The sequence below is a fragment of the Narcine bancroftii genome, chromosome 5, assembly GCF_036971445.1.
Source record: "Narcine bancroftii isolate sNarBan1 chromosome 5, sNarBan1.hap1, whole genome shotgun sequence".
Taxonomy (NCBI): domain Eukaryota; kingdom Metazoa; phylum Chordata; class Chondrichthyes; order Torpediniformes; family Narcinidae; genus Narcine; species Narcine bancroftii.
Window position 1 is genome coordinate 214,973,216 of NC_091473.1, and position 22,226 is coordinate 214,995,441.

Sequence of the window (22,226 nt, forward strand, 5' to 3'; positions counted from 1 at the left end):
GGGGGTCTGTTTCAGGGAGGTGTCTGTCTTGGGAGGTCTGCATCTGGGGTAGGTCTGTGTTATGGCCTATCTGTGTCTTGGGGGTCTCCGGGATGGGGGAGATGTAACTCTCTGTTCTGCCCCAGACCTGGGTGTTGGGGGACATGGTGATGGAGACGGGCACCTTCGGCCGGTACTTGGTTGAGACGGTGGAAACAGAAAATGGTGTTCGCTCCTCGCTGCTCATCACCAACGTGGGCCCGTCCGACTTCAAGACCCTTTACAACTGCACCGCCTGGAACACATTCGGGTTCTCCACCACCCTGGTGGAGCTCCACCGGCAAGGTCAGGACCCCTTCTCAAACCCCCAACTCCAACAACCAACAGCTCCACCCCTAACAGCATCACCATAACCCCACTCTGAACTCTCCACCCATCAAATCCCCATCCCCAAATCCACCCATCTCTCAAACCTCAACCACCACCCCCTAAAACTCACATTATCCCTCAAATTGCAACTCCCCAACACCTCAAACCCCCAATAGGCACCGCAATACACTCTACCCCTCCAACCCCATCACCCAATTCCCCATCGTTCAAACCCTCAATCCGCACCCCATAAACCCCCCCACCCCAACCATTTCTCAAACCATTCTTTACCTTAATTCCATAAATCTTTATCTTCAGTATAAATATATATGTGGGACGTCATCCAATCCCTTCTAAAAATCCAAATATGCACCATCCAACCCCTCTCTTCACCGAGCCCATTATATCCTCAAAGAACTCAGTCCATTTGTAAAACAGTACCTGCCCCTTCCAAATCTATGCTTTGTCAGACTTATGGAACAATTCGTATCCAAGATATCTTGCTATTTCCTCCGTAATAGCAGTTCAAGCATTTTCCTGACTAAGCTAACTGACTTCTAGTGACCTGCCTTTGATCCACATCCTTTTTTTTTAAACAGTGGTGTGACATTTGCTGTCAGCCAATCTGTCAGGATCTGCCTAGAGCCCAAAGAATTTTTGTAAATTATCAACAACGCCTCAACTATAACTTCCACCATTTCAGAAGTGCATTCCATCTGGACCAGGGCATGTATCAACTTTAGACTCTCATGTTTCCTGAGTGCCACATCTCCAGTGATAGTGACTGACTTTTTCAAAGTCATCACCTCCCATCACATCCCAAGTATCTATCTTTTGCTTATTAGACGCCATAAATACTGACACAAAATCATCAATAAAAACCTTGGCCATTTCTGTATTACCCAATATTAAATCTCTTCTCACCCTCCAAATTTAATTCCCCTTCTCACCCTCCAAAATTAAATCCCAATCTCACCCTGCAATATTAAATCCCCTTCTTACCCTCAATATTAATTCCCCATGATACACTCCAATATTAAATCCCCTACTCACCCTTCAATATTAAATCCCCTTCTCAACATCAATATTCAATCCCCTTCTCACCCTCCAATATTAAATCCCCTTCCTACCCACCAATATTAATTCCCCATCTCACCCTCCAATATTAAATCCCATTCTCAACCTCCAATATTTCTCATTCACCAATATTAATTCCCCTTCTTACCCACCAATATTAATTCCCCTTCTCACCCTCCAATATTAAATCCCCTTCTCACCATCCAATATTAATTCCCCTTCTCAACCTCCAATATTAATTCCCCTTCTCACCCTCCAATGTTAAATCCCTTTTCACCCACAAATATTAATCACCTTCATGCCCTCCAATATTAATTACCATTCTCACCCTGCAATATTAAATCCCCTTTTCACCCTTGAATATTAATTCCATTTCTCACTTTGCAATATTAAATCCCCTTCTCACTCTCGAATATTAATTTCCCTTCTCACCCTCCAATATTAAATCCCTTTTCACCCTCAAATATTAAATCACCTTCATATCCTCCAATTTTAATTCCTTCTCACTCTGCAATCTTAAATCCCCTTTTCACATCCAATATTAATTCCCCATCTCACCTTCCAATATTAAATCCTATTCTCACCCTCCAATATTAATTCCCCTTCTCTTCCTCTAATATTAAATACTTTCTAACCCTCCAATATTAATTCCCATTTTCACCCTCCAAAATTAAATCTCTTCTCACCCTCAAACATTAATTCCCTTTCTCACCCTCAAATATTCCTTCCCCTTTTCACCCTCCGATATTAATTCACCTTCTCACCATCCAAAATTAATGCCCCCTTCTCACCTTCAATATTAAATCCCCTTTTCACCTTCTAATATTAAATCCCCTTCTCACCCTCCAATACTAAATCCACTTTTCACCCAACGATGTTTAAATTCCACTTCTGCCCTCCAATATAAAATCCCCGTCTCAACATCCAATATTAAATCCATTTCTCACCCACCAATATTAAATCCCATCTAACCTTCCAGTATTAAATCCCTTCTCAGCCTTTGATATTAAATCTCTTCTCACCCTCAATATTAATTCCCCTTCTCGCCCTCCAATATTAAAACTATTTTCACCCTCCAATATTAAATCCTCTACCTACCCTCCAATATTAATTCCGTCTCACCCTACAATATTAAATCCACGAATCAACCTCCAAGATTAAATCCCCGTTTCACCTTCCAATATTAAATCCCTTCTCACCCTCCCCGTTTCACCTTCCAATATTAAATCCCTTCTCACCCTCCAATATTAATTCCATCTCACCCTACAATATTAAATCCACGAATCATCCTCCAATATTAATTCCATCTCACCCTACAATATTAAATCCCCGTCTCACCCTCCAATATTAAATCCTTCTCACCCGCAATATTAATTCCCCTTCTCACCCTTGAATATTAAAACCTTTCTCACCCTCCTATATTAATTCCCCTTCTCACCCACTAATATTAAATCTCTTCTCACCTTCCAATATTCATTCCCCTTTTCACCTTCCTTTATTAATTCCCCTTCTCACCCTCCAATATTCAATCTCACCCTCCAATATTAAATCCCCGTCTCACCATCCATTATTAAATCCCTTCTCACCCTCCAATATTAAATATTAAAGCCCTTTCTCACCCTCCAATATTAATTCCCCTTCTCACCCTCCAATATTAAAACCTTTCACTCCCTCCAATATTAAAGCCCTTTTTCACCCTCCAATATTAATTCCCCTTCTCACCCTCCAATATTAATTCCCCTTCTCACCCTCCAATATTAAAATCCTTCACTCCCTCCAATATTAATTCCCCTTCCCACTCTCCAAAATTAAATCTCTTATTCTCCAATAATAATTCCCCTTCTCATCCTACAATATTAAATCCCTTCTCACCCTCCAATATTGATTCCCCTTCTCACCATATAATATTAAATCTCCTACTCACCCTCTAATAATAAATCCCCTTCACACTCTCCAATATTAAATCACTTTCTCACCATCCAATATTAATTCCCCATCTCACTCCACAATATTAAATCCCCACCTAACCCTCCAATATTAAATCCTCGTCTAACCATCCAATATTAAATCCATCTCACCCTCCAATATTAAATCCCCACCTAACCCTCCACTATTAAATCCTGTCTAACTATCCAATATTAAATCCATCTCACTCTCCAATATTAAATCCTCTTCTCACCTCCATATTAAAACCCCATTTCACCTTCCAATATTAAATCCCTTCTCACCCTCCAATATTAATTCCCTGTCTCACCCTCAAATACTAAATCCATGACTCATCCGCCAAGATTAATTCCCCATCTCACCCTTCAATATTAATTCTGCTTTTCACCCTCAAATATTAAATCCCCGTCTCACCCTCCAATATTAAATCCTTGTCTCACCCACCAATATTAAATCCCGTCAAACCCTCCAATATTAAATCCTTTCTCAGCTTTCTATATTAAATCCTCTTCTCACCCTCAATATTAATTCCCATTCTCACACTCCAATATTAAATCCTCTTCACACCTCCAATATTAAATCCCCATTTCACCTTCCAATATTAAATCCTTTCTCACCCTCCAATATTAATATCTGTTCCACTCTCCAATATTAATTTTCCTTCTTACTCTCGAATATTAATTCCCCTTATCACCCTCCAATATTAATTCCCCTTATCACCCTCCAATATTAAATCTATTCTCACCCTCCAATATTATATCCTCTTCCCACCTCCAATATTAAATCCCCGTTTCACCTTTCAATATTAAATCCCTTCTCACCCTCCAATATTAATTCCTTGTCTTATCCTCCGATATTAAATGCACTTTTCACCCTCCAATATTAAATCGACTTATCACCTAATATTAAATCCCCTTAGGAACATAGGAAGTAGGAACAGGAGTAGGCCAAAAATGGCCCATCGAGCCTGCTCCGCCATTCAATATGATCATGGCTGATCTAATTTATGACCTAACTTCACCTACCTGCCTTCTCCCCATATCCCCTAATTCCTCTATCATGTAAAAATTGATCTAACCGAATTTTAAATATGTTTATTGAGGCAGCCTCAACCACTTCCCTGGTTAGATAATTCCAAACATTCACTACTCTCTGGGAAAAACTATTTTTCCTCATCTCTGTCCTAAATCTACTCCCCCGAATCTTGAGACTGTGTCCTCTGGTTTTAGTTTCCCGGCCAGCTCAAAAAACCTTCCTACATCTATCCTTCTCCCCTTCCAATACTAAATCCACATTTCACCCTCCAATATTAATTTCCCTACTAGCACTGCAATATTAAATTACCTCTAACTCTCCAATATTGATTCCGCTTCTCAACCTCCAATATAAATTCCACGTCTCACCCTCCAATATTAAATCCACGTCTCACCCTCCAATATAAAATCCACGTCTCACACTCCAATATTAAATCAATTAGCACCCACAAATATTGATTTCTCCTTTCCACCCTCCAATATTAAATCAACGTCACACACTTAATATTAAATCCCCTTCTCACCCTCCAATATTAAATCCCCTTCTCATCCTCCAATATGAATTCCCCTTCTCACCCTCCAATATTAAATCCCCTTCTCACCCTCCAATATTAATTCCCATTCTCACTCTCCAATATTAATTCTTCTTCTTTTCTTTCTTTGGCTTGGCTTCGCGGATGAAGATTTATGGAGGGGGTAAATGTCCACGTCAGCTGCAGGCTCGTTTGTGAATGACAAGTCCGATGCGGGACAGGCAGACACGGTTGCAGCGGTTGCAGGGGAAAATTGGTTGGTTGGGGTTGGGTGTTGGGTTTTTCCTCCTTTGTCTTTTGTCAGTGAGGTGGGCTCTGCGGTCTTCTTCAAAGGAGGTTGCTGCCCGCCGAACTGTGAGGCGCCAAGATGCACGGTTTGAGGCGATATCAGCCCACTGGCGGTGGTCAATGTGGCAGGCACCAAGAGATTTCTTTAGGCAGTCCTTTTACCTTTTCTTTGGTGCACCTCTGTCACGGTGGCCAGTGGAGAGCTCGCCATATAACACGATCTTGGGAAGGCGATGGTCCTCCATTCTCGAGACGTGACCCACCCAGCGCAGCTGGATCTTCAGCAGCGTGAACTCGATGCTGTCGACCTCTGCCATCTCGAGTACTTCGTCGTTAGGGATGAAGGCGCTCCAATGAATGTTGAGGATGGAGCGGAGACAACGCTGGTGGAAGCGTTCTAGGAGCCGTAGGTGATGCCGGTAGAGGACCCATGATTCGGAGCCGAACAGGAGTGTGGGTATGACTACGGCTCTGTATACACTTATCTTTGTGAGGTTTTTCAGTTGGTTGTTTTTCCAGACTCTTTTGTGTAGTCTTCCAAAGGCGCTATTTGCCTTGGCGAGTCTGTTGTCTATCTCGTTGTCGATCCTTGCATCTGATGAAATGGTGCAGCCGAGATAGGTAAACTGGTTGACCGTTTTGAGTTTTGTGTGCCCGATGGAGATGTGGGGGGGGGCTGGTAGTCATGGTGGGGAGCTGGCTGATGGAGGACCTCAGTTTTCTTCAGGCTGACTTCCAGGCCAATCATTTTGGCAGTTTCCGCAAAACAAGACGTCAAGCACTGAAGAGCTGGCTCTGAATGGGCAACTAAAGCGACATCGTCTGCAAAGAGTAGTTCGCGGACAAGTTTCTCTTGTGTCTTGGTGTGAGCTTGCAGGCGCCTCAGATTGAAGAGACTGCCATCCGTGCGGTACCGGATGTAAACAGCGTCTTCATTGTTGAGGTCTTTCATTGCTTGGTTCAGCATCATGCATACACAAATATTAATTCCCCTTCTCACCCTCCAATATTAAATCCCCTTCTCACCCTCGAATATTAAATCTATCCTCACCCTCCAATATTAATTCCCCTTCACACACACCAATATTAATTCTCTTCTCACCTTGCAATATTTATTTCCCATTCTCACCCTCCGATGCGAACTCCATTCTCAAGCTCCAATATTAATTCTCCTTTTCACCCACTAATATTAAATCCCTTCTCACCCTCCAATATTGATTCCCCTTCTCATCGTACAATATTAAATCCCCTTCTCACCCTTGAATATTAAATCCTCTTCACACCCTCCAATATTAAATCCATGTCACACCATCCATTTTATATCCCCGTCTCATCCTCTATTATTAAATCCCCTTCTCACCCTCAAATATTAAATGCCTTTTTCACCCTCCAATATTAAATCCCCTTCTCACCCTTGAATATTAAATCCTCTTCTCGCCCTCCAATATTATAATCCCCTTCTCAACCTCAATATTAAATCAACGTCTCACCCTCAATATTAATTCTCCTTCTCACCCTCCAATATTGATTCCCCTTCTCAACCTCCAATATTAAATCCCTGTCTCACGCTCCATTATTAAATCCCGTCTCACCCACCAATATTAAATCAATTAGCACCCACAAATATTGATTTCCCATTTCCACCCTCCAATATTAAATCAATGTCTCACCCTTCAATATTAAATCCTCTTCTCACCCTCCAATATTAAATCCCCGTCTCATGCTCCATTATTAAATCCCATCTCACCCCCCCAATATTAAATCAATTAGCACCCACAAATATTGATTTCCCATTTCCACCCTCCAATATTAAATCAACGTCTAATCTTCCAATATTAAATTCACGTCTCACCCTCCAATATTAAATCCACGTCTCACCCTCCAATATTAAATCAATGTCTCACCCTCCAATATTAAATCCCCGTCTCACGCTCCATTATTAAATCCCCTTCTCACCCTTGAATATTAAATCAATTAGCACCCACAAATATTGATTTCCCCTTTCCACCTTCCAATAATAAATCAACGTCTCACCCTCCAATATTAATTCCCCTTCTTACCCACCAATATTAATTCTCTTCTCACTCTCCAATATTCCTTCTGCTTTTCACCCTCCTATATTAATTACCCTTCTCACCCACAAATATTAAAACCCCTTCTCATCCTCCAATATTAAATCCCCTTCTCACCCTCGAATATTATGTCCTCTTCTCACCCTCCAATATGAATTGCCCTTCTCACCCTCCAGTATTAAATCTGTTCTCACCCTCCAATATTGAATCTCATCTCACCCTCAAATATTAATTTCCCTTCAAATACACCAATATTAATTCTCTTCTCATCCTCCAATATTAAATGCCCTTTTCACCCTCCAAAACGAAATGCCTTTTCACCTTCCAATTTTATTTCCCATCTCACATTCCAGTATTAAATCACCTTCACTCCTGCCAATATTAAATCCCCTCCTCACCCTCCAATATTAATTCCGCTTTTCACCTCGCAATATTTATTTCCCATTCTCACCCTCTGAAATTTACTCCATTCTCAAGCTCCAATATTAATTCCCCTTTTCACCCACTAATATTAAATCCCTTCTCACCCACCAATGTTAATTCCCCTTCTCACCATACAATATTAAATCCCCTTCTCCTCAAATATTAAATGCCCTTTTCACCCTCCAATATTAAATCCCCTTCTCACCCTCCAATATTAATTGCACTTTTCACCCTCCAATATTTGATTGACTTCTCACCCTCCAATATTAAATCCACTTCACACCCGCAAATATTAAATCCCTTCTTCACCCTTCAATATTAATTTTGCTTCTCACCCCCAATAATCATTCCCATTCTCACCCTCCAATGTGTAATCCCTTTCTCACTCTCCAATGTTACATTCCCTTCTCACTCTCCAATATTAAATCCCCTTCTCTTTTTAAAAAAAACTTTATTTATTCATTCAAAAAACAAATAATATATGGCATATGTAGCAATTAATCATAAACATTAACTTTTTATAAAAAAAAAGAAAAGGAACACCCCCCTCCCCTTTAGCCAACTCTCCTAAGGAGAGCCATAAAAAGAAAGAAAAAAGAAAAAATATTAAAGAAAGTTAAATATACATATTAAAATCTAATCAATATAAATTGAAATGTTAATATTCTGAGTATAACAGACACTTATTAATAAAAGAATTATAATGATCATGCGAAACTTATGTAATTTTTTTCCATTATTAAACAATATTTCATCTCATTATGCCATCTATTAATATCAATCATATTTGTATCTTTCCACATACTAGCAATACATTTTTTCACTTCGGATAAAGCTAAATGTACAAAAGCAAGCTGGAACTTATCTCATCCCAAACCTTTCAGAGGTTGCAAACTACCCAATAAAAATACTGTTGAATCTAAAACTATTTTAATCTTATGCAAGTATTCTAAAAATGATTGAATTTTCTTCCAAAAAGATTGTATATGTATACATAACCAAACAGCATGAAAAAAGTTCCAACCGTATCACCACGTCTAAAACACAAATCTGATTCATGAAAACCATATTTTTAAAATTTTTCTGGTGTCAAATATAATTGATGTACAAAATTGTAATTAATCATTGCATAACGTGCATTTATCAATCTAGTTACACTATCATAACAGATATCTAACCAATCATCTTCAGAAAAAAATAAAACCAATATCCACTTCCCATTTAATTTTAGATCTATCCCAACCTTTTTTATCCATACCATCCTGTAATATTTGATACATAAATGAAATATAACCCTTCTCTGGTACCTTCATAAGAAAAGTCTCAAATTTAGTCATTTTAGGTAAAATCATATCTCTACCAAACATACATTTTACCAAAGATGAATTTGATAATAAAGAAACAGAGTTCTTATCAATACTAAAACCTTTCCTCATCTGATTAAAAGATAAAAACTTACCCTCTTTAAAACAATCTCCCAAATTTTTCACACCTTTAAATCTCCAATGCAATAAACTTTGATTATGTTTTGAAAAAGAAATAAGTTGATTATTATACAACGGAGTCAAAGCCGATAGTTTACCCCGAGAGCCTGTCATTTTACTTTTCTTTATCCATAACTTCATTAAATGTTTTAGTATAAGCACATTATATTGTTGTAACAAATTTATATTCCATCTAAACAAAAATTGATGTATTTCAAATTCAGAAATACTTGCCATCTCAATTTTAGCCCAACTAGGAGGCCGTACCAAATCCATCAATGAAATAATAAATTTAAGTTGGGCTGTTTCATAATAATTTTGAAAATGTGGTAAACGTAGTCCCGCAACTCATATTTCCAAGTTAATTTATTCAAATCTAAAAAAAAAATGTTATCAAGTAACTGCGGAATAGATTGAAACAAATATTGTATACACTGAAAGATATTCATCTTAATTGTACACATCCCATTAAATTAATAGGTAAATCTTTCCATTGAATCAAATCAGTTTTAATTTTTTTCATTAATGGAGCATAATTTAATTTATATAAAGATTGATAATTAACATTCAAAATTATACCCAAGTATTTAATTCGATCAGTCCACTTCAAATTAATAATATTCTTATAAACTGAATAATCTCCTTCACTTACTGGTAATATTTCACTTTTTTCCAAATTAACTTTATATCCAGAAAAACATCCATATTGTATTAAACACTCCTTCAAGTGCAAAAGTGACTGAGCTGGGTTTGTTAAATAAACCAATACGTCATCAGCAAATAAATTAATTTTATACTCCTCGTCTAAAACTTTCATACCTTGTATCTGTGTATTTTGTCTTATCAACTGTGCTAAAGGTTCAATCACAAAGCAAACAAAGCTGGTGATAAAGGACAACCTTGACGAGTTGATCGAGTTAACTTAAAAAATTCCAAAATCAAACCATTCGTCAATACTCTAGCTAATGTGGTGTAGCCAAGTTTGGGGATGACACCAAATTGAGTGGAAGAGCAAATTGTAATGAGGATGTGGAGAGTCTGCAGAGGGATATAGTTAAGATGGATGAGTGGGCAAAGGTCTGGCAGATGGAGTACAATGTTAGTAAGTGTGAGGTTATCCCTTTGGCAAGAAAAATAAAAGCTGAATATTATTTAAAGGGTGAAAAACTACAGCATGCTGCTGTGCAGAGGGACTTGGGAGTGCTTGTGCATGAATCGCAAAAAGTTAGGTTGCAGGTGCAGCAAGTTATTAAGAAGGCAATGGAATGTTGGCCTTCATCGCTAGAGGAATTGAATTCAGGAGTAGGGAGGTCATGTTGCAACTGTATAAGGTACTGGTGAGACCGCACCTGGAGTACTGTGTCCAGTTCTGGTCTCCATATTTGAGGAAGGATATACTGGCTTCGGAGACGGTCCAGAGGAGGTTTACTAGGTTGATCCCTGGGATGAAAGGGTTGACATGATGAAAGATTAAATCGTCTAGGATTGTATTCGCTCAAGTTCAGAAGAATGAGAGGAGATCTTATAGAAACATATAGGATTATGAAGGGTATGGATAGGATAGATGTAAGAAGGTTTTTTGAGCTGGCTGGGGAAACTAAAATGAGAGGACACAGTCTCAAGATTCGGGGGAGTAGATTTAGGACAGAGATGAGGAAAAATAGTTTTTCCCAGAGAGTAGTGAATGTTTGGAATTCTCTAATCAGGGAAGTGGTTGAGGCTGCCTCATTAAACATATTTAAAATTCGGTTAGATAAATTTTTACATGATAGAGGAATTAGGGGATTTGGGGAGAAGGCAGATAGGTGAAGTTAGGTCATAAATTAGATCAGCCATGATCATACTGAATGGCAGAGCAGGCTCGATGGGCCATTTTTGGCCTACTCCTGTTCCTACTTCCTATGTTCCTATGTACCAGTTTACTATATAGAGCCCTAATCCAACCAATAAAAGAAGGACCAAACTTAAATTTCTCCAAAACTTTAAACAAAAAAATTCCATTCAACTCTATCAAATGCTTTTTCTGCATCTAAGGATATCACCATCGGGTGATCTCAAGATTGTCGAAATTTATTAATCAAACTAATCATGCGCAAAATGTTATCTGAAGCATATCTATTCTTTATAAAACCTGTTTGATCAATATGAATCAGCTTAGGTAAAAATTTAGCCAATCTATTCGCTAATATTTGAGCTATTTTATAATCTACATTGAACAACGAAGTTGGTCTATATGAAGATACTTTCAAAGGATCTCTATCTTTTTTAGGAATTACTGTAATTAAAACACTAGAACAAGACTCAGGTAATTCACAATGTTCTCCAACTTGAAGAAATACATCCCCAAAACTGTAGATAAATCATCATAAAAAATTTTATAAAATTCAATTGAAAATCCATCATCACCAGGCAATTTACTGTTCAGCATTTCCAGCATAGCCATTTTAATTTCCGAATCAGTAAATGGTTCTTCTAACTCCTGTATACCTGCATCCTCTAATATCGGTAAATTCAACTGTGATAAAAAAAAAAGATAAATCGATCCAGTGTCTTGCTTTCCTTCAGATGTATATAACTTTTTATAAAATTCATCATTAATCTCACGAGGTTTATAAGTAATAAGAGAATTCCGTGATAAGCACAGGGTTGTAATTATGGGAGATTTTAATTTTCCACATATAGATTGGGAAACACATTCTGTGAAAGGACTGGATGGGTGAGAGTTTGTGAAATGTGTGCAAGATAGTTTTTTACAACAATATGTAGAGGTGCCGACCAGAGAAGGAGCAGTGTTAGATCTACTGTTGGCAAATGGGATGGGTCAAGTGACGGAGGTTAGTGTTGGCGAGCACTTCGGGTCCAGTGATCATAATGCCATCAGCTTCAATGTCATTATGGAAAGAGAGAAATCAGGGCTAAGGATTGAGGTTTTTGATTGGGGAAAAGCTAGATTTGAGGAGATGCGAAAGGACTTGCAGGGTGTGCATTGGGACAATTTGTTTTATGGGCAGGATTTAGTAGAGAGATGGAAGTCTTTTAAAGATCAGATTTTGAGAGTGCAAAAACTTCATGTTGCTGTTAGGTTAAAAGGAGGGGCAAAAGGTTTGAGAGAGCCGTGGTTTTCAAGGAATATTGGAAACTTGGTTCGAAGAAAAAGGGAGGCGTACATTAGATATAAGAAGCATGGAGTTAAGGAGATGTTTGAAAGATACATTGAATGTAAGAGGAATCTTAAGAGAGGAATTAGGAAAGCTAAAAGAAGGTACGAGAAAACTATGGCAAGCAGGGTGAAAACTAATCCAAAAGAGTTCTACAAATATGTTAATGGTAAGAGGAAAGCTAGAGACAAAATTGGTCCCTTAGAAAATCAGAGTGGAAAACTGTGTGTGGAGCCTAGAGAAATGGGGGAGATATTAAACAGTTTCTTTTCTTCGGTATTCACTAAGGAGAAGGATATTGGGAGATGTGGGATAAAAAAAGCAAATTGGGTAAATATGGGGAATATAGAGATTACAAAAGGTGTAGTTTTAAGGCTTTTGAAGAATATAAAGTGGATAAGTCTCCGGGACCAGACGGGATCTTCCCCAGGACATTGAGAGAAGTGAAGGAGGAAATAGCAGAGGCTCTGGCGGTAATTTTCCAAATGTCATTAGATATGGGGATAGTGCCGGAGGATTGGCGCATTGCGCATGTGGTTCCGTAATATTAAAAAGGGTTCAAGGAGGAAGCCTGGCAACTATCGGCCTGTAAGTTTGACGTCTGTGGTAGGTAAATTAATGGAGAAAATTCTTAGAGATAGTACTTATAAACATCTGGATAGACAGGGTCTGATCAGGAGCACTCAACATGGATTTGTGGGAGGAAGGTCATGTTTGACCAATCTGATTGAATTTTTTGAAGAGGTGACTAGGAATGTGGATGAGGGTAGCGCAGTGGATGTTGTCTATATGGACTTCAGTAAGGCCTTCGATAAGGTACCACATGGAAGGTTAGTTAGGAAGGTGCAGTCTTTAGGTATAAATTTTAAGATAGTCAAATGGATTGAACATTGGCTGAAAGGGAGAGGCCAGAGAGTGGTAGTGGATAATTGTCAGGTTGGAGGCCGGTGACCAGTGGTGTGCCTCAAGGATCTGTATTGGGCCCATTGTTGTTCGTTATATACATTAATGATCTAGATGATGGGGTGGTGAATTGGATTAGTAAATATGCAGACGATACTAAGATAGGTGGAATAGTGGATAATGAAGAAGGTTTTCAAGGATTGCAGAGGGATTTGGGCTGCTTAGAAAAGTGGGCTGAAAAATGGCAGATGGAATTTAATGCTGATAAGTGTGAGGTGCTTCATTTTGGTAAGAAGAATCAGAATAGGACATATGTGGTAAATGGGAGAGCATTGAGGAATACAGAAGAGCAGAAAGATTTAGGAGTAACGGTACATCGTTCCCTGAAGGTAGAAACTCACGTGAATAGGGTAGTGAAGAAGGCTTTTAGTATGCTGGCCTTTATCAATCATTGCATGGAATATAGGAGTTGGGAGGTGATGTTGAGATTGTATAAGACGTTGGTGCGGCCTAATTTGGAGTTCTGTGTGCAGTTCTGGTCGCCTAATTATAGGAAGGATATAAACAGAGTGGAGAGAGTGCAGAGAAGGTTTACCAGAATGTTGCCTGGGTTTAAGCATCTGGAGTATGGGGAGAGATTGGACAGATTGGGTCTTTATTCTTTGGAGCGTAGAAGGTTGAGAGGGGATTTGATAGAAGTATTTAAGATTATGAAAGGGATAGACAGAATGGATGTGGCTAGACTATTTCCGTTAAGAGGAGGAAAGATTAAAACAAGAGGACATGAGTTAAGAATTAAGGGGCAGAGGTTTAGAGGTAACATGAGGGGGAACTTCTTTACTCAGAGAGTGGTAGCTGTGTGGAATCATCTTCCGGGAGAAATAGTGGCGGCGGAGTCAATTGTATTATTTAAGAAAAGGTTGGACAGGTATATGGATGAGAAGAAGATGGAGGGTTATGGGCATTGTGCAGGGAGGTGGGACTAGAAAGGGGTGTTTGGTTCGGTGTGGCCTTTTTCCGTGCTGTAATTGTTATGTTATGTTATGTTATGTTATGTTAACAGCAGTAATAGTCCTCGAAATCTGTTCTTTCTTTAATTGCCACGCCAATACTTTATGTGCTTTCTCTCCCCATTCGTAATACCATTGTTTAGTCCTATTAATCACACATTCAAATTGATAAGATTGCAAAGTATTATATTCCAATTTCAACCTAGATAATTCTATTTTCTGATCTTCTGCAGCATCTTTCTGAAATTCCTTTTCTAACTCATCGATCTGTTTCTCTAATTCAAGACTCTGATTTAATCGATTCTTTTTTATTTTAGAAGTATAACTAATTATTTGTCCTCTCAAATAGGCTTTCATCACATCCCATAATACAAACTTACTTTGAACAGAATTAGAAGTTTCTTTAAAAAAAAATTAATTTGTTTTTTCAAAAAATCAATAAATTCCATATTTTTTAACATTGTATTAAATCTCCAATGATAAGCCATTTGAATTTTCTCAGAAGTTGCATATGTAAAATATAACAAGGAGTGATCTGAAATCACCCTACTTTTATATTCTGCTTGTTGTATTTTCCCTTGTAAATGTGCCGATACAAAATAGAAGTCAATCCTTGAAAACGATTCATGTCTAGATGAATAAAAGGAAAAATCTTTCTCTGTCGGATTAAGACGTCTCCAAATATCTGCTAAATTAAGATCTTTCATCAACGCTTGGACCTGAATTGCCATCTCGGATTTTTCAACTTTCTTCGGAGATTTATCTAATGAAGGTTGCAAAACACAATTAAAATCACCACCAACTAAAATATTATCATTAGCCTGACCCAAACATAAAAATGCATCTGAAATAAATATTTCACCATCTACATTTGGAGCATAAATATTAAGTAAAGTCCGAAATTCTCTAAAAATCATACAATTCAATTTAAAAATACATCCTCCATTGATTGTAATTCAAAAGATAAATTTTTATGTATCAAAATTGCTACACCTTTAGATCTAGAATTAAATGAAGAAGAATATACATGCCCAACCCAGTCCCTTTTTAATTTCATGCTTTCCTTCACATTCAAATGTGTTTCTTGTAAAAAAGCAATATCAATTTTCATTTTCTTAATATATGCCAAGACTCGCTTATGCTTAATCGGACTGTTTAATCCTCGAACATTAAAAGTAGCAAACCTCAACTTTGACATATCTACTATTATTACTAAATACCAATAATATCTTTATATAAAAACTCAAATCAACATATATAGGCACTCCAATAAAAAAAATCACAAATTAAAAACTAACTAAAATAAAAATAAAAAAAATAAAGAACCCCCCCAAAAAAAACTACCAAAAGGTAGTAATCCCCTAAACAAAAATTGGGTGTGGGTCACCCACCAGTGGCTGATGACTAGTAAAGAACTTAGAGAAAATCTCTCCCTCCCCAGCCAAACAGTCAGTAACATCAAAATATCATAATAACAAAACAAATAGAATAAGAAAATTCTTCTTTTCATCCAAAAGATTCCAATCTCGAAGATCCCATTTCAGAAGGAGGTTGACTCCATTCCCGTTTTTCCCATTTCTGCCATTTCTTCCGTTTCCAGAACAACCAGATTTTTCTTTAGGAGATAATGGTGGACTACGTCTTTGCCCTCTTACATCTGGCAATGAATCAGCAAAAATCATTGCTTCACGATCATTTTCAAAAAACCGAAATTGATAGTCTCCATAAAACACCTTCAACACTGCAGGGTAGCGAAAAGTAGACTTGTAACCTTTACACCACAAAACTTCTTTAACTGGATTGAATCGACGTCGACTTTGAATAACCTCTTGACTCAAATCAGGATAAAAAAAAGACTCTGCTATTCTGAATCAATAATGGGGTTGTTGTTGTCTCGCATTTTGTACTGCAAGTCGAAGTATTGCTTCTCTGTCCAAATAACTCAAACATCGAATTATTACCGGTCTCGGTGGTTGACCAGCTGATTGTGTTCTTCTTAAAGCTCTATGGGCTCTTTCCAGTACCAATCCCCCAGAGAAAAATTCTTGCCATAATATTTGCGGGATCCAGTCTTTAAAGAAACGAAGAGGATCTTGTCCTTCTATACCTTCTGGCAAACCAACAATTTTCACATTATTCCTTCTGCTTTGATTCTCCAAGTAATCTATTTTTCTTTCTAGCTCCTTCTCACGTTCTCCTAGTTCTATGACTGATTTTTCCACCTTCAACGCTTTTTCTGTGTTAGAAGTCACTTGTTGTTTACAGTCCAAAAAAGCAGTCTGAAGTTTTTTAAATTCTTCATAAGATGCATCCACACGTGTCTTAACCATATTTAATTCTGAACTTATACCAGCATTCATTTGAACCATTTCATTCATTTGAGATGTCAACAAAGGTTTTATCACAGCTAGAACAATAGCATTTAATTGCATGCACTGTGATTCAGTAAAGCTCAGCTCTGCTCTCTCAGACATAGTGGCAGAACAAGGTAACTGCAGCTCCTGCTGCAACTCCTGTTAACAGAAGGCATTTTAAAAGTTTTACTGCGGGTCTGGACTCCCAGCGACATCACTCTGACTTCCTCAGGGAGTCGCCGCTGGTCTCCCCCCGCATCTCGTTGTTTTTTTCATCAAATCACGAAGAAAAGCGATGTCTTCAGATTGAAATGCTACCTGATACATTTCCAACAATGGAGTCGTCTTCCTGCATGCTCCCTCCGTTGAAATCGAAAGGCTTTCCAAATCGGGGTCCACTTCTTGGGAACACGCACCTTCTTCTGGAGAACGGGTAATTCCAGCGCCATCCTTCACTTGGTGAACAATAGACATTTTTTTTCAGCTCCCACGGGCAATCTTTGAGGTTTAGACAATGAAGAGATTGAGCCTGGGGCTGTATCAAGTCGTCTAGGCCCCAAATCTTCAGCACTTCGAAAATGTAACTTCTTCTGCACTTGAGGTGTAATCTTTTACCATTAGTGGCCATAATAATTCCTTAATACTTTAAACTAAAATTTAAAAAGTTTAAACTTGAAAACAAAGGGTTAAAAAACAGGTACTTAAAAGTCTGGCCAGAGAGGTCGAGATTACATATCAAGACTCTACACCATCTTGCAACAACCCAGCCCCCTTCTCACCCTACAATATTAAATCCATTCTTACCCTTCAATATTAATTCCTCTTCTCACCATCCAATATTAATTCCCGTTCTCAATCTCCAATATTAATTGCCCTTCTTACACTCGAATATTAATTCCCCTTCTCACCCTCCAATATTAAATCCCCTTCTCACACTCGAATATTAATTACCCTTCTCACCCTCCAATATTAAATCTATTCTCACCCTCCAATATTAAATCCTTTTCTCACTGCCAATATTAAATACCCGTTTCATCTTCCAATGTTAAATTCCTTCTCATCATCCAAGATTAATTCCCCGTCTCACCCTCCAATATTAATTCCGCTTCTCATGCTCCAATATTAAATCCCCTTCTCACCCTGCAATATGAATTCCCCTTCTCATGCTCCAATATTAAATCCCCTTCTCACCATGCAATATTAATTCCTCTTCTCACTCTCCAATATTGATTCCCCTTCTCACCGTACAATTTTAAATCACCTACTCACCCACCAATAATAAATGCTCTTCACACCCTTCAACATTAAATCACTTTCTCACTAACATAAATTCTCCTTCTCACCCTCCAATATTAAATTTCCTTCTCACACACGAATATTAATTACCCTTCTCACCCTCCAAATTTAAATCCCCTTCTCACCCTCCAATATTAAATGCACTTTTCACCCTCAAATATTAAATCGACATCTCACCCTCTAATATTAAGTCCCCTTCTCACCTTCCAATACTAAATCCACTTTTGACCCTCCAATATTAATACCACTTCTCACCCTCCAATATTAAATACCTTCAATATTAAATCTCTTCTCACTCTCAATATTAATTCCCTTCTCACCCTCCAATATTAAATCCTTTTCTCACCTCCAATATTAAATCCCCGTTTCACCTTCCAATATTAAATCCCTTCTCACCCTCCAATATTAAATCCCCTTCTCACCTACTAATATTAAATCGACCTCTCATCCTCCAATATTAAATCCCTTCTTACCCTCCAATATTAATTTCCATTCTCACCCTCCAATATTTACTCCATTCTCAAGCTCCAATATTAATTCCTTTTCTCACCCTACAATATTAAATCCCTTCTCACCTTCCAATATTGATTCCCTTTCTCACCATACAATATTAAATCTCCTACTCACCCTCCAATAATAAATCCTCTTCACACCCTCCAATATTAAATCACTTTCTCACCCTCTAATATAAATTCTCCTTCTCACCCTCCAATATTAATTCCCCTTCTCTTCCTCCAATGTTAATTCCCTTTTCCACCCTCCAATAATAAATCTCCTTTACACCCTTCATTATTAAATCCCCTTCTCACTATCCAATATTAATTCCCCTTCTCAACCTCCAACATCAATTCCATTCTCACCCTCCAATATTATATCCCCATCTTATCCTCCATTATTAAATCCCCTTCTCACCCTCCAATATTAAATGCACTTTTCACGCTCCAATATTAAATCGCCTTCTCATTCCACCTTCAATTTAACCATCCATTTCTCTCCTGTATCTGTGTGAGGAGAGAGATTCGTGGGCATGTTTTTTACATGTTGCGCTGGCTTACTTCCATAATCTATCTTCATTACTTGCTTGGTGGTTCCTGTTTTTTTTTAATGTTTTCCCAATCTCCTAGTCCCCCACCACTCTCAGTGATTTTTATACGAGATTTTGGTGTGATGCCTTCTTTATTTCCTCAGTAATCCAAAGCTAATTCTCCCTACCCTCACTATACTCACTTTTAACCTGAACACACTTCTGTTGAGCACTGTGAAAAACTCTTTAAATGTCCTCCACTGTTCCTCAGTTGTCCCACGATAGGGCCTGTGTTCCCAGTCTACACCAGCCAACTCAGCCCTGACGCTGTTGTCGTCTCCCTTCGTTTGGTGTGATACGGATTTTATATTGAGCAATTGCATTCTCCATTTGTTTTTTAGAAATTCCAATGCCAAGGTCATGACTTTTACCTCTCTCATTGCACAGGACCAGTTATAAGACAACATGTTCCCCTGGAGCTTCAGTAACATGCTGTTCAAGAAAGCTATCACAGGCACATTCTAATACCCCTCCTCAAGACTGCCGTACAACCTGATCAGCCAATTTAAAGTCCCCCATGACAACTTCAGTTCCGTTCTTAAATGTATCAGATATTACTGGGTTTATTGCCTGTGTCACTGCAATGTTATTACTTGGTGGGCTGCAGACAGTTCCCACCAGTGATTATTTTCCCTTTATTATTCCCAATCTCTACCCAGATGGATTCAACATTCTATTCCTCAGATCTTATATCGTCTCTCACTGTGGCTCTGATCTCACCCTTAATTAAGAGTACCATCCCACCTCCCTGACCTTCCTGCCTATCCTTGGAATGACCTGATACTCCTTGATATTTAATTTCCAATGATCTCAGCCATGCCACCACTTCTGTAATGGCCACTAAATCACACCCCTTTGTACATATCCGTACCACAGGTTCATTGATCATGTTTCAAACACTGCAGCCATTTAGATTGAGGGGCCCACACACATTGTCCTTTTGGATCTCATAATTTTTGTGTCCTTTGTGTTGGGACTCACACTTTTTACATTTCTAAACTTTTCATCTGTCAAACTTCTCTCCTCAAGCACCTTCATACGCCCCCAATCTCTCCCCTCACACCCCTGAACCTCTCTGCTCAAACATCCCTCACCTCTCAAACTCCTTCATACCCCAACCTCACCCTTCAAAGCCCCCACCACCTCACCCTCAAACACCTTCACACACCCCAACCTCGCCCCTCACACTCCCAAACTCACACTTCAAACACCCTCATTCCTCAAACACCTCAACCTCATCCCTCAGACCCTTTACACCTCCCCACCCTCTCCCCTCAAACCCCAAACCTCACCCATCAAACCTCCACACCTCACCCTTCAAACCCCTTCACATACTCCAACCTCTCCCCTCACCCCTCAAATGCCCCTCACCTGTCAAATGCCCCATCCTCATCCCTCAAATGCCCCTGATCCCTTAAATCCCAAATACTCAGCCCTTCAAACTTGAACCAAACCACATTCTTCAAATCCCCTCCAACATCATCCCTCAAACCTCTTCACATCCCCTCCATATCTCAAGAAACCCCAAATTTCAACCCTCAAACACTCTCACCCCTTAATTCCCCAACCTCACCCCTCCAAACCCCCAATGTGCTCCATCGAACCCTCTCAAACATCCCAACCTCACCTCACAAACACCATTCACCACTCAAACCCCTCTCTCCCTACTCCCCTTCATCTCCTTCTGCCCCCTTTCTCCCTGCACCCCCTCCCTTTCTCTGTTCCCCTCCCTCTCCTTGTGCCTCATCCCTCTCCCTCTCCCTGCTTCCCTCCCTCTCCCTATGGCCCATTTCTCTCCTCATTCACCTTCCCTTTGTTGTTCCCTTGTTTGTTCCCTCCCTTACCCTGTCCCTCCTGCTCTCCCTCCATCTGCTTGCACCCCATTTTGCCTTCCCACCCTCCCTGCCCCTCCCACCTTTCTTCTCACTCCCTTCACTCCCTCAATGACTGCCCCTCCTTTTCCCTGTGCCCCCTCCCTCAGCTCCTCCCCTGCTCCTTTCTTTGCTCACTGTCTTGCTCCATCCCTCATCCCTCTCTTGACCCTCCATCGCCATCCTCCCTCGCCACCACCCTTTACTTCTCTATATTACTTTTATCGTAATAAAGAAACTTGGGTTCTTTTAAACAACTATACTTCATTAGCTAAAATACACAAGACCATGTGGAGGCCTCCATTTTGAACCTAAGCTACCACAAACTAGTCTCTGACTCCCTCTTGTGGTCAGGAGAATCACTTGTACTTATCTCTACATCCCCTTTCCTTGAGATGTTTAATCTAACCACATGACACAACAGCAGCACAAACTTTTAAATATGCAGTTCTTTTTCTTTTAGAGATTCAGCCTGTCAGGTGCTTTGATAACGTGGGAATCTTCTTAACATGGGTGCTTGTATCGGCTCTGCTGGTCCACTATTGGTGTGTTTCTTCTTTGGCTAGATCTTGTGCATTTGTCTATTCCTGCAGTGACTCTTGCATTTTTAGCAGGCTCTTTCGATTCCTTCTCAGTATTTGACCATCCTCTGTTCTGAGAGTGTAGGATCTTGGATTTACTTCTCCCAGAACAGTAGCCTTTTTATCACAAGTGGTGGAATCTCTGTGTCTCACTGTGTCATATTGTGCCAGCGGCCCGAAGCTTTTCGCTGACTTGTCATAGTTTGTTTTTTGTTTCCATTTGACATCTTCGACATCTCAGTTCTTGTTTTGGTCTGCAGGGTAGGGAAGTGTAGTGTGTAGTCTACGTCCCATCAGAAGCTCAGCACATGAACATGCCATGTTCAAGTGGTGAAGCTTTATAACTCAATAGCACTAGATATGGATCTGAGCCACTGTCTTGTGATTCCTTGAGCAGCTGTTTAACCATGTGATCTCCTTTCTCTGCTTTACCGTTTGACTGTGGATGTAGAGGACTTGAAGTCACATGTCAAAAATCATGCTTTTCTGCAAAGTCCTGGAATTCTCTGCAACTGTAGCATGGTCCATTGTCACTGGAGACAATTTGAAGAATTTCATGTCTTGCAAAGATCGATTTCATATATTTGATCCTGCAAGCAGCAATCATATTATGAAGCAACGCCATCTCTGGATAGTTCAATAGGTAGTCAATAACCAGCAAGTAATTCTTTACCATCTATGTAGCAACAGATCAGTCTCAACTTTCTGCCATGGTTCTGCTCGTACGTCAGTTATTATCGTGGGTTCCTTTGTCTGCTTTGGATAT

At 39.2% G+C, this 22,226-nt stretch overlaps 1 protein-coding gene across 4 annotated transcripts in view; it reads left to right on the forward strand.

Moving 5' to 3' along the window:
- The window catches only part of LOC138764812 (kin of IRRE-like protein 1), a 141,918-nt gene that overhangs the window by 102,667 nt on the left and 17,025 nt on the right, over positions 1–22,226 (forward strand). For 3 of the 4 annotated variants that reach the window (XM_069941120.1, XM_069941121.1, XM_069941123.1), the window contains exon 11: positions 126–324. The exons of the other annotated variant lie outside the window; for it this stretch is intronic. In XM_069941120.1, the coding sequence (XP_069797221.1) occupies positions 126–324 (199 nt within the window). The remainder of the gene's footprint in view (positions 1–125; positions 325–22,226) is intronic. 4 annotated transcript variants of the gene reach the window in all.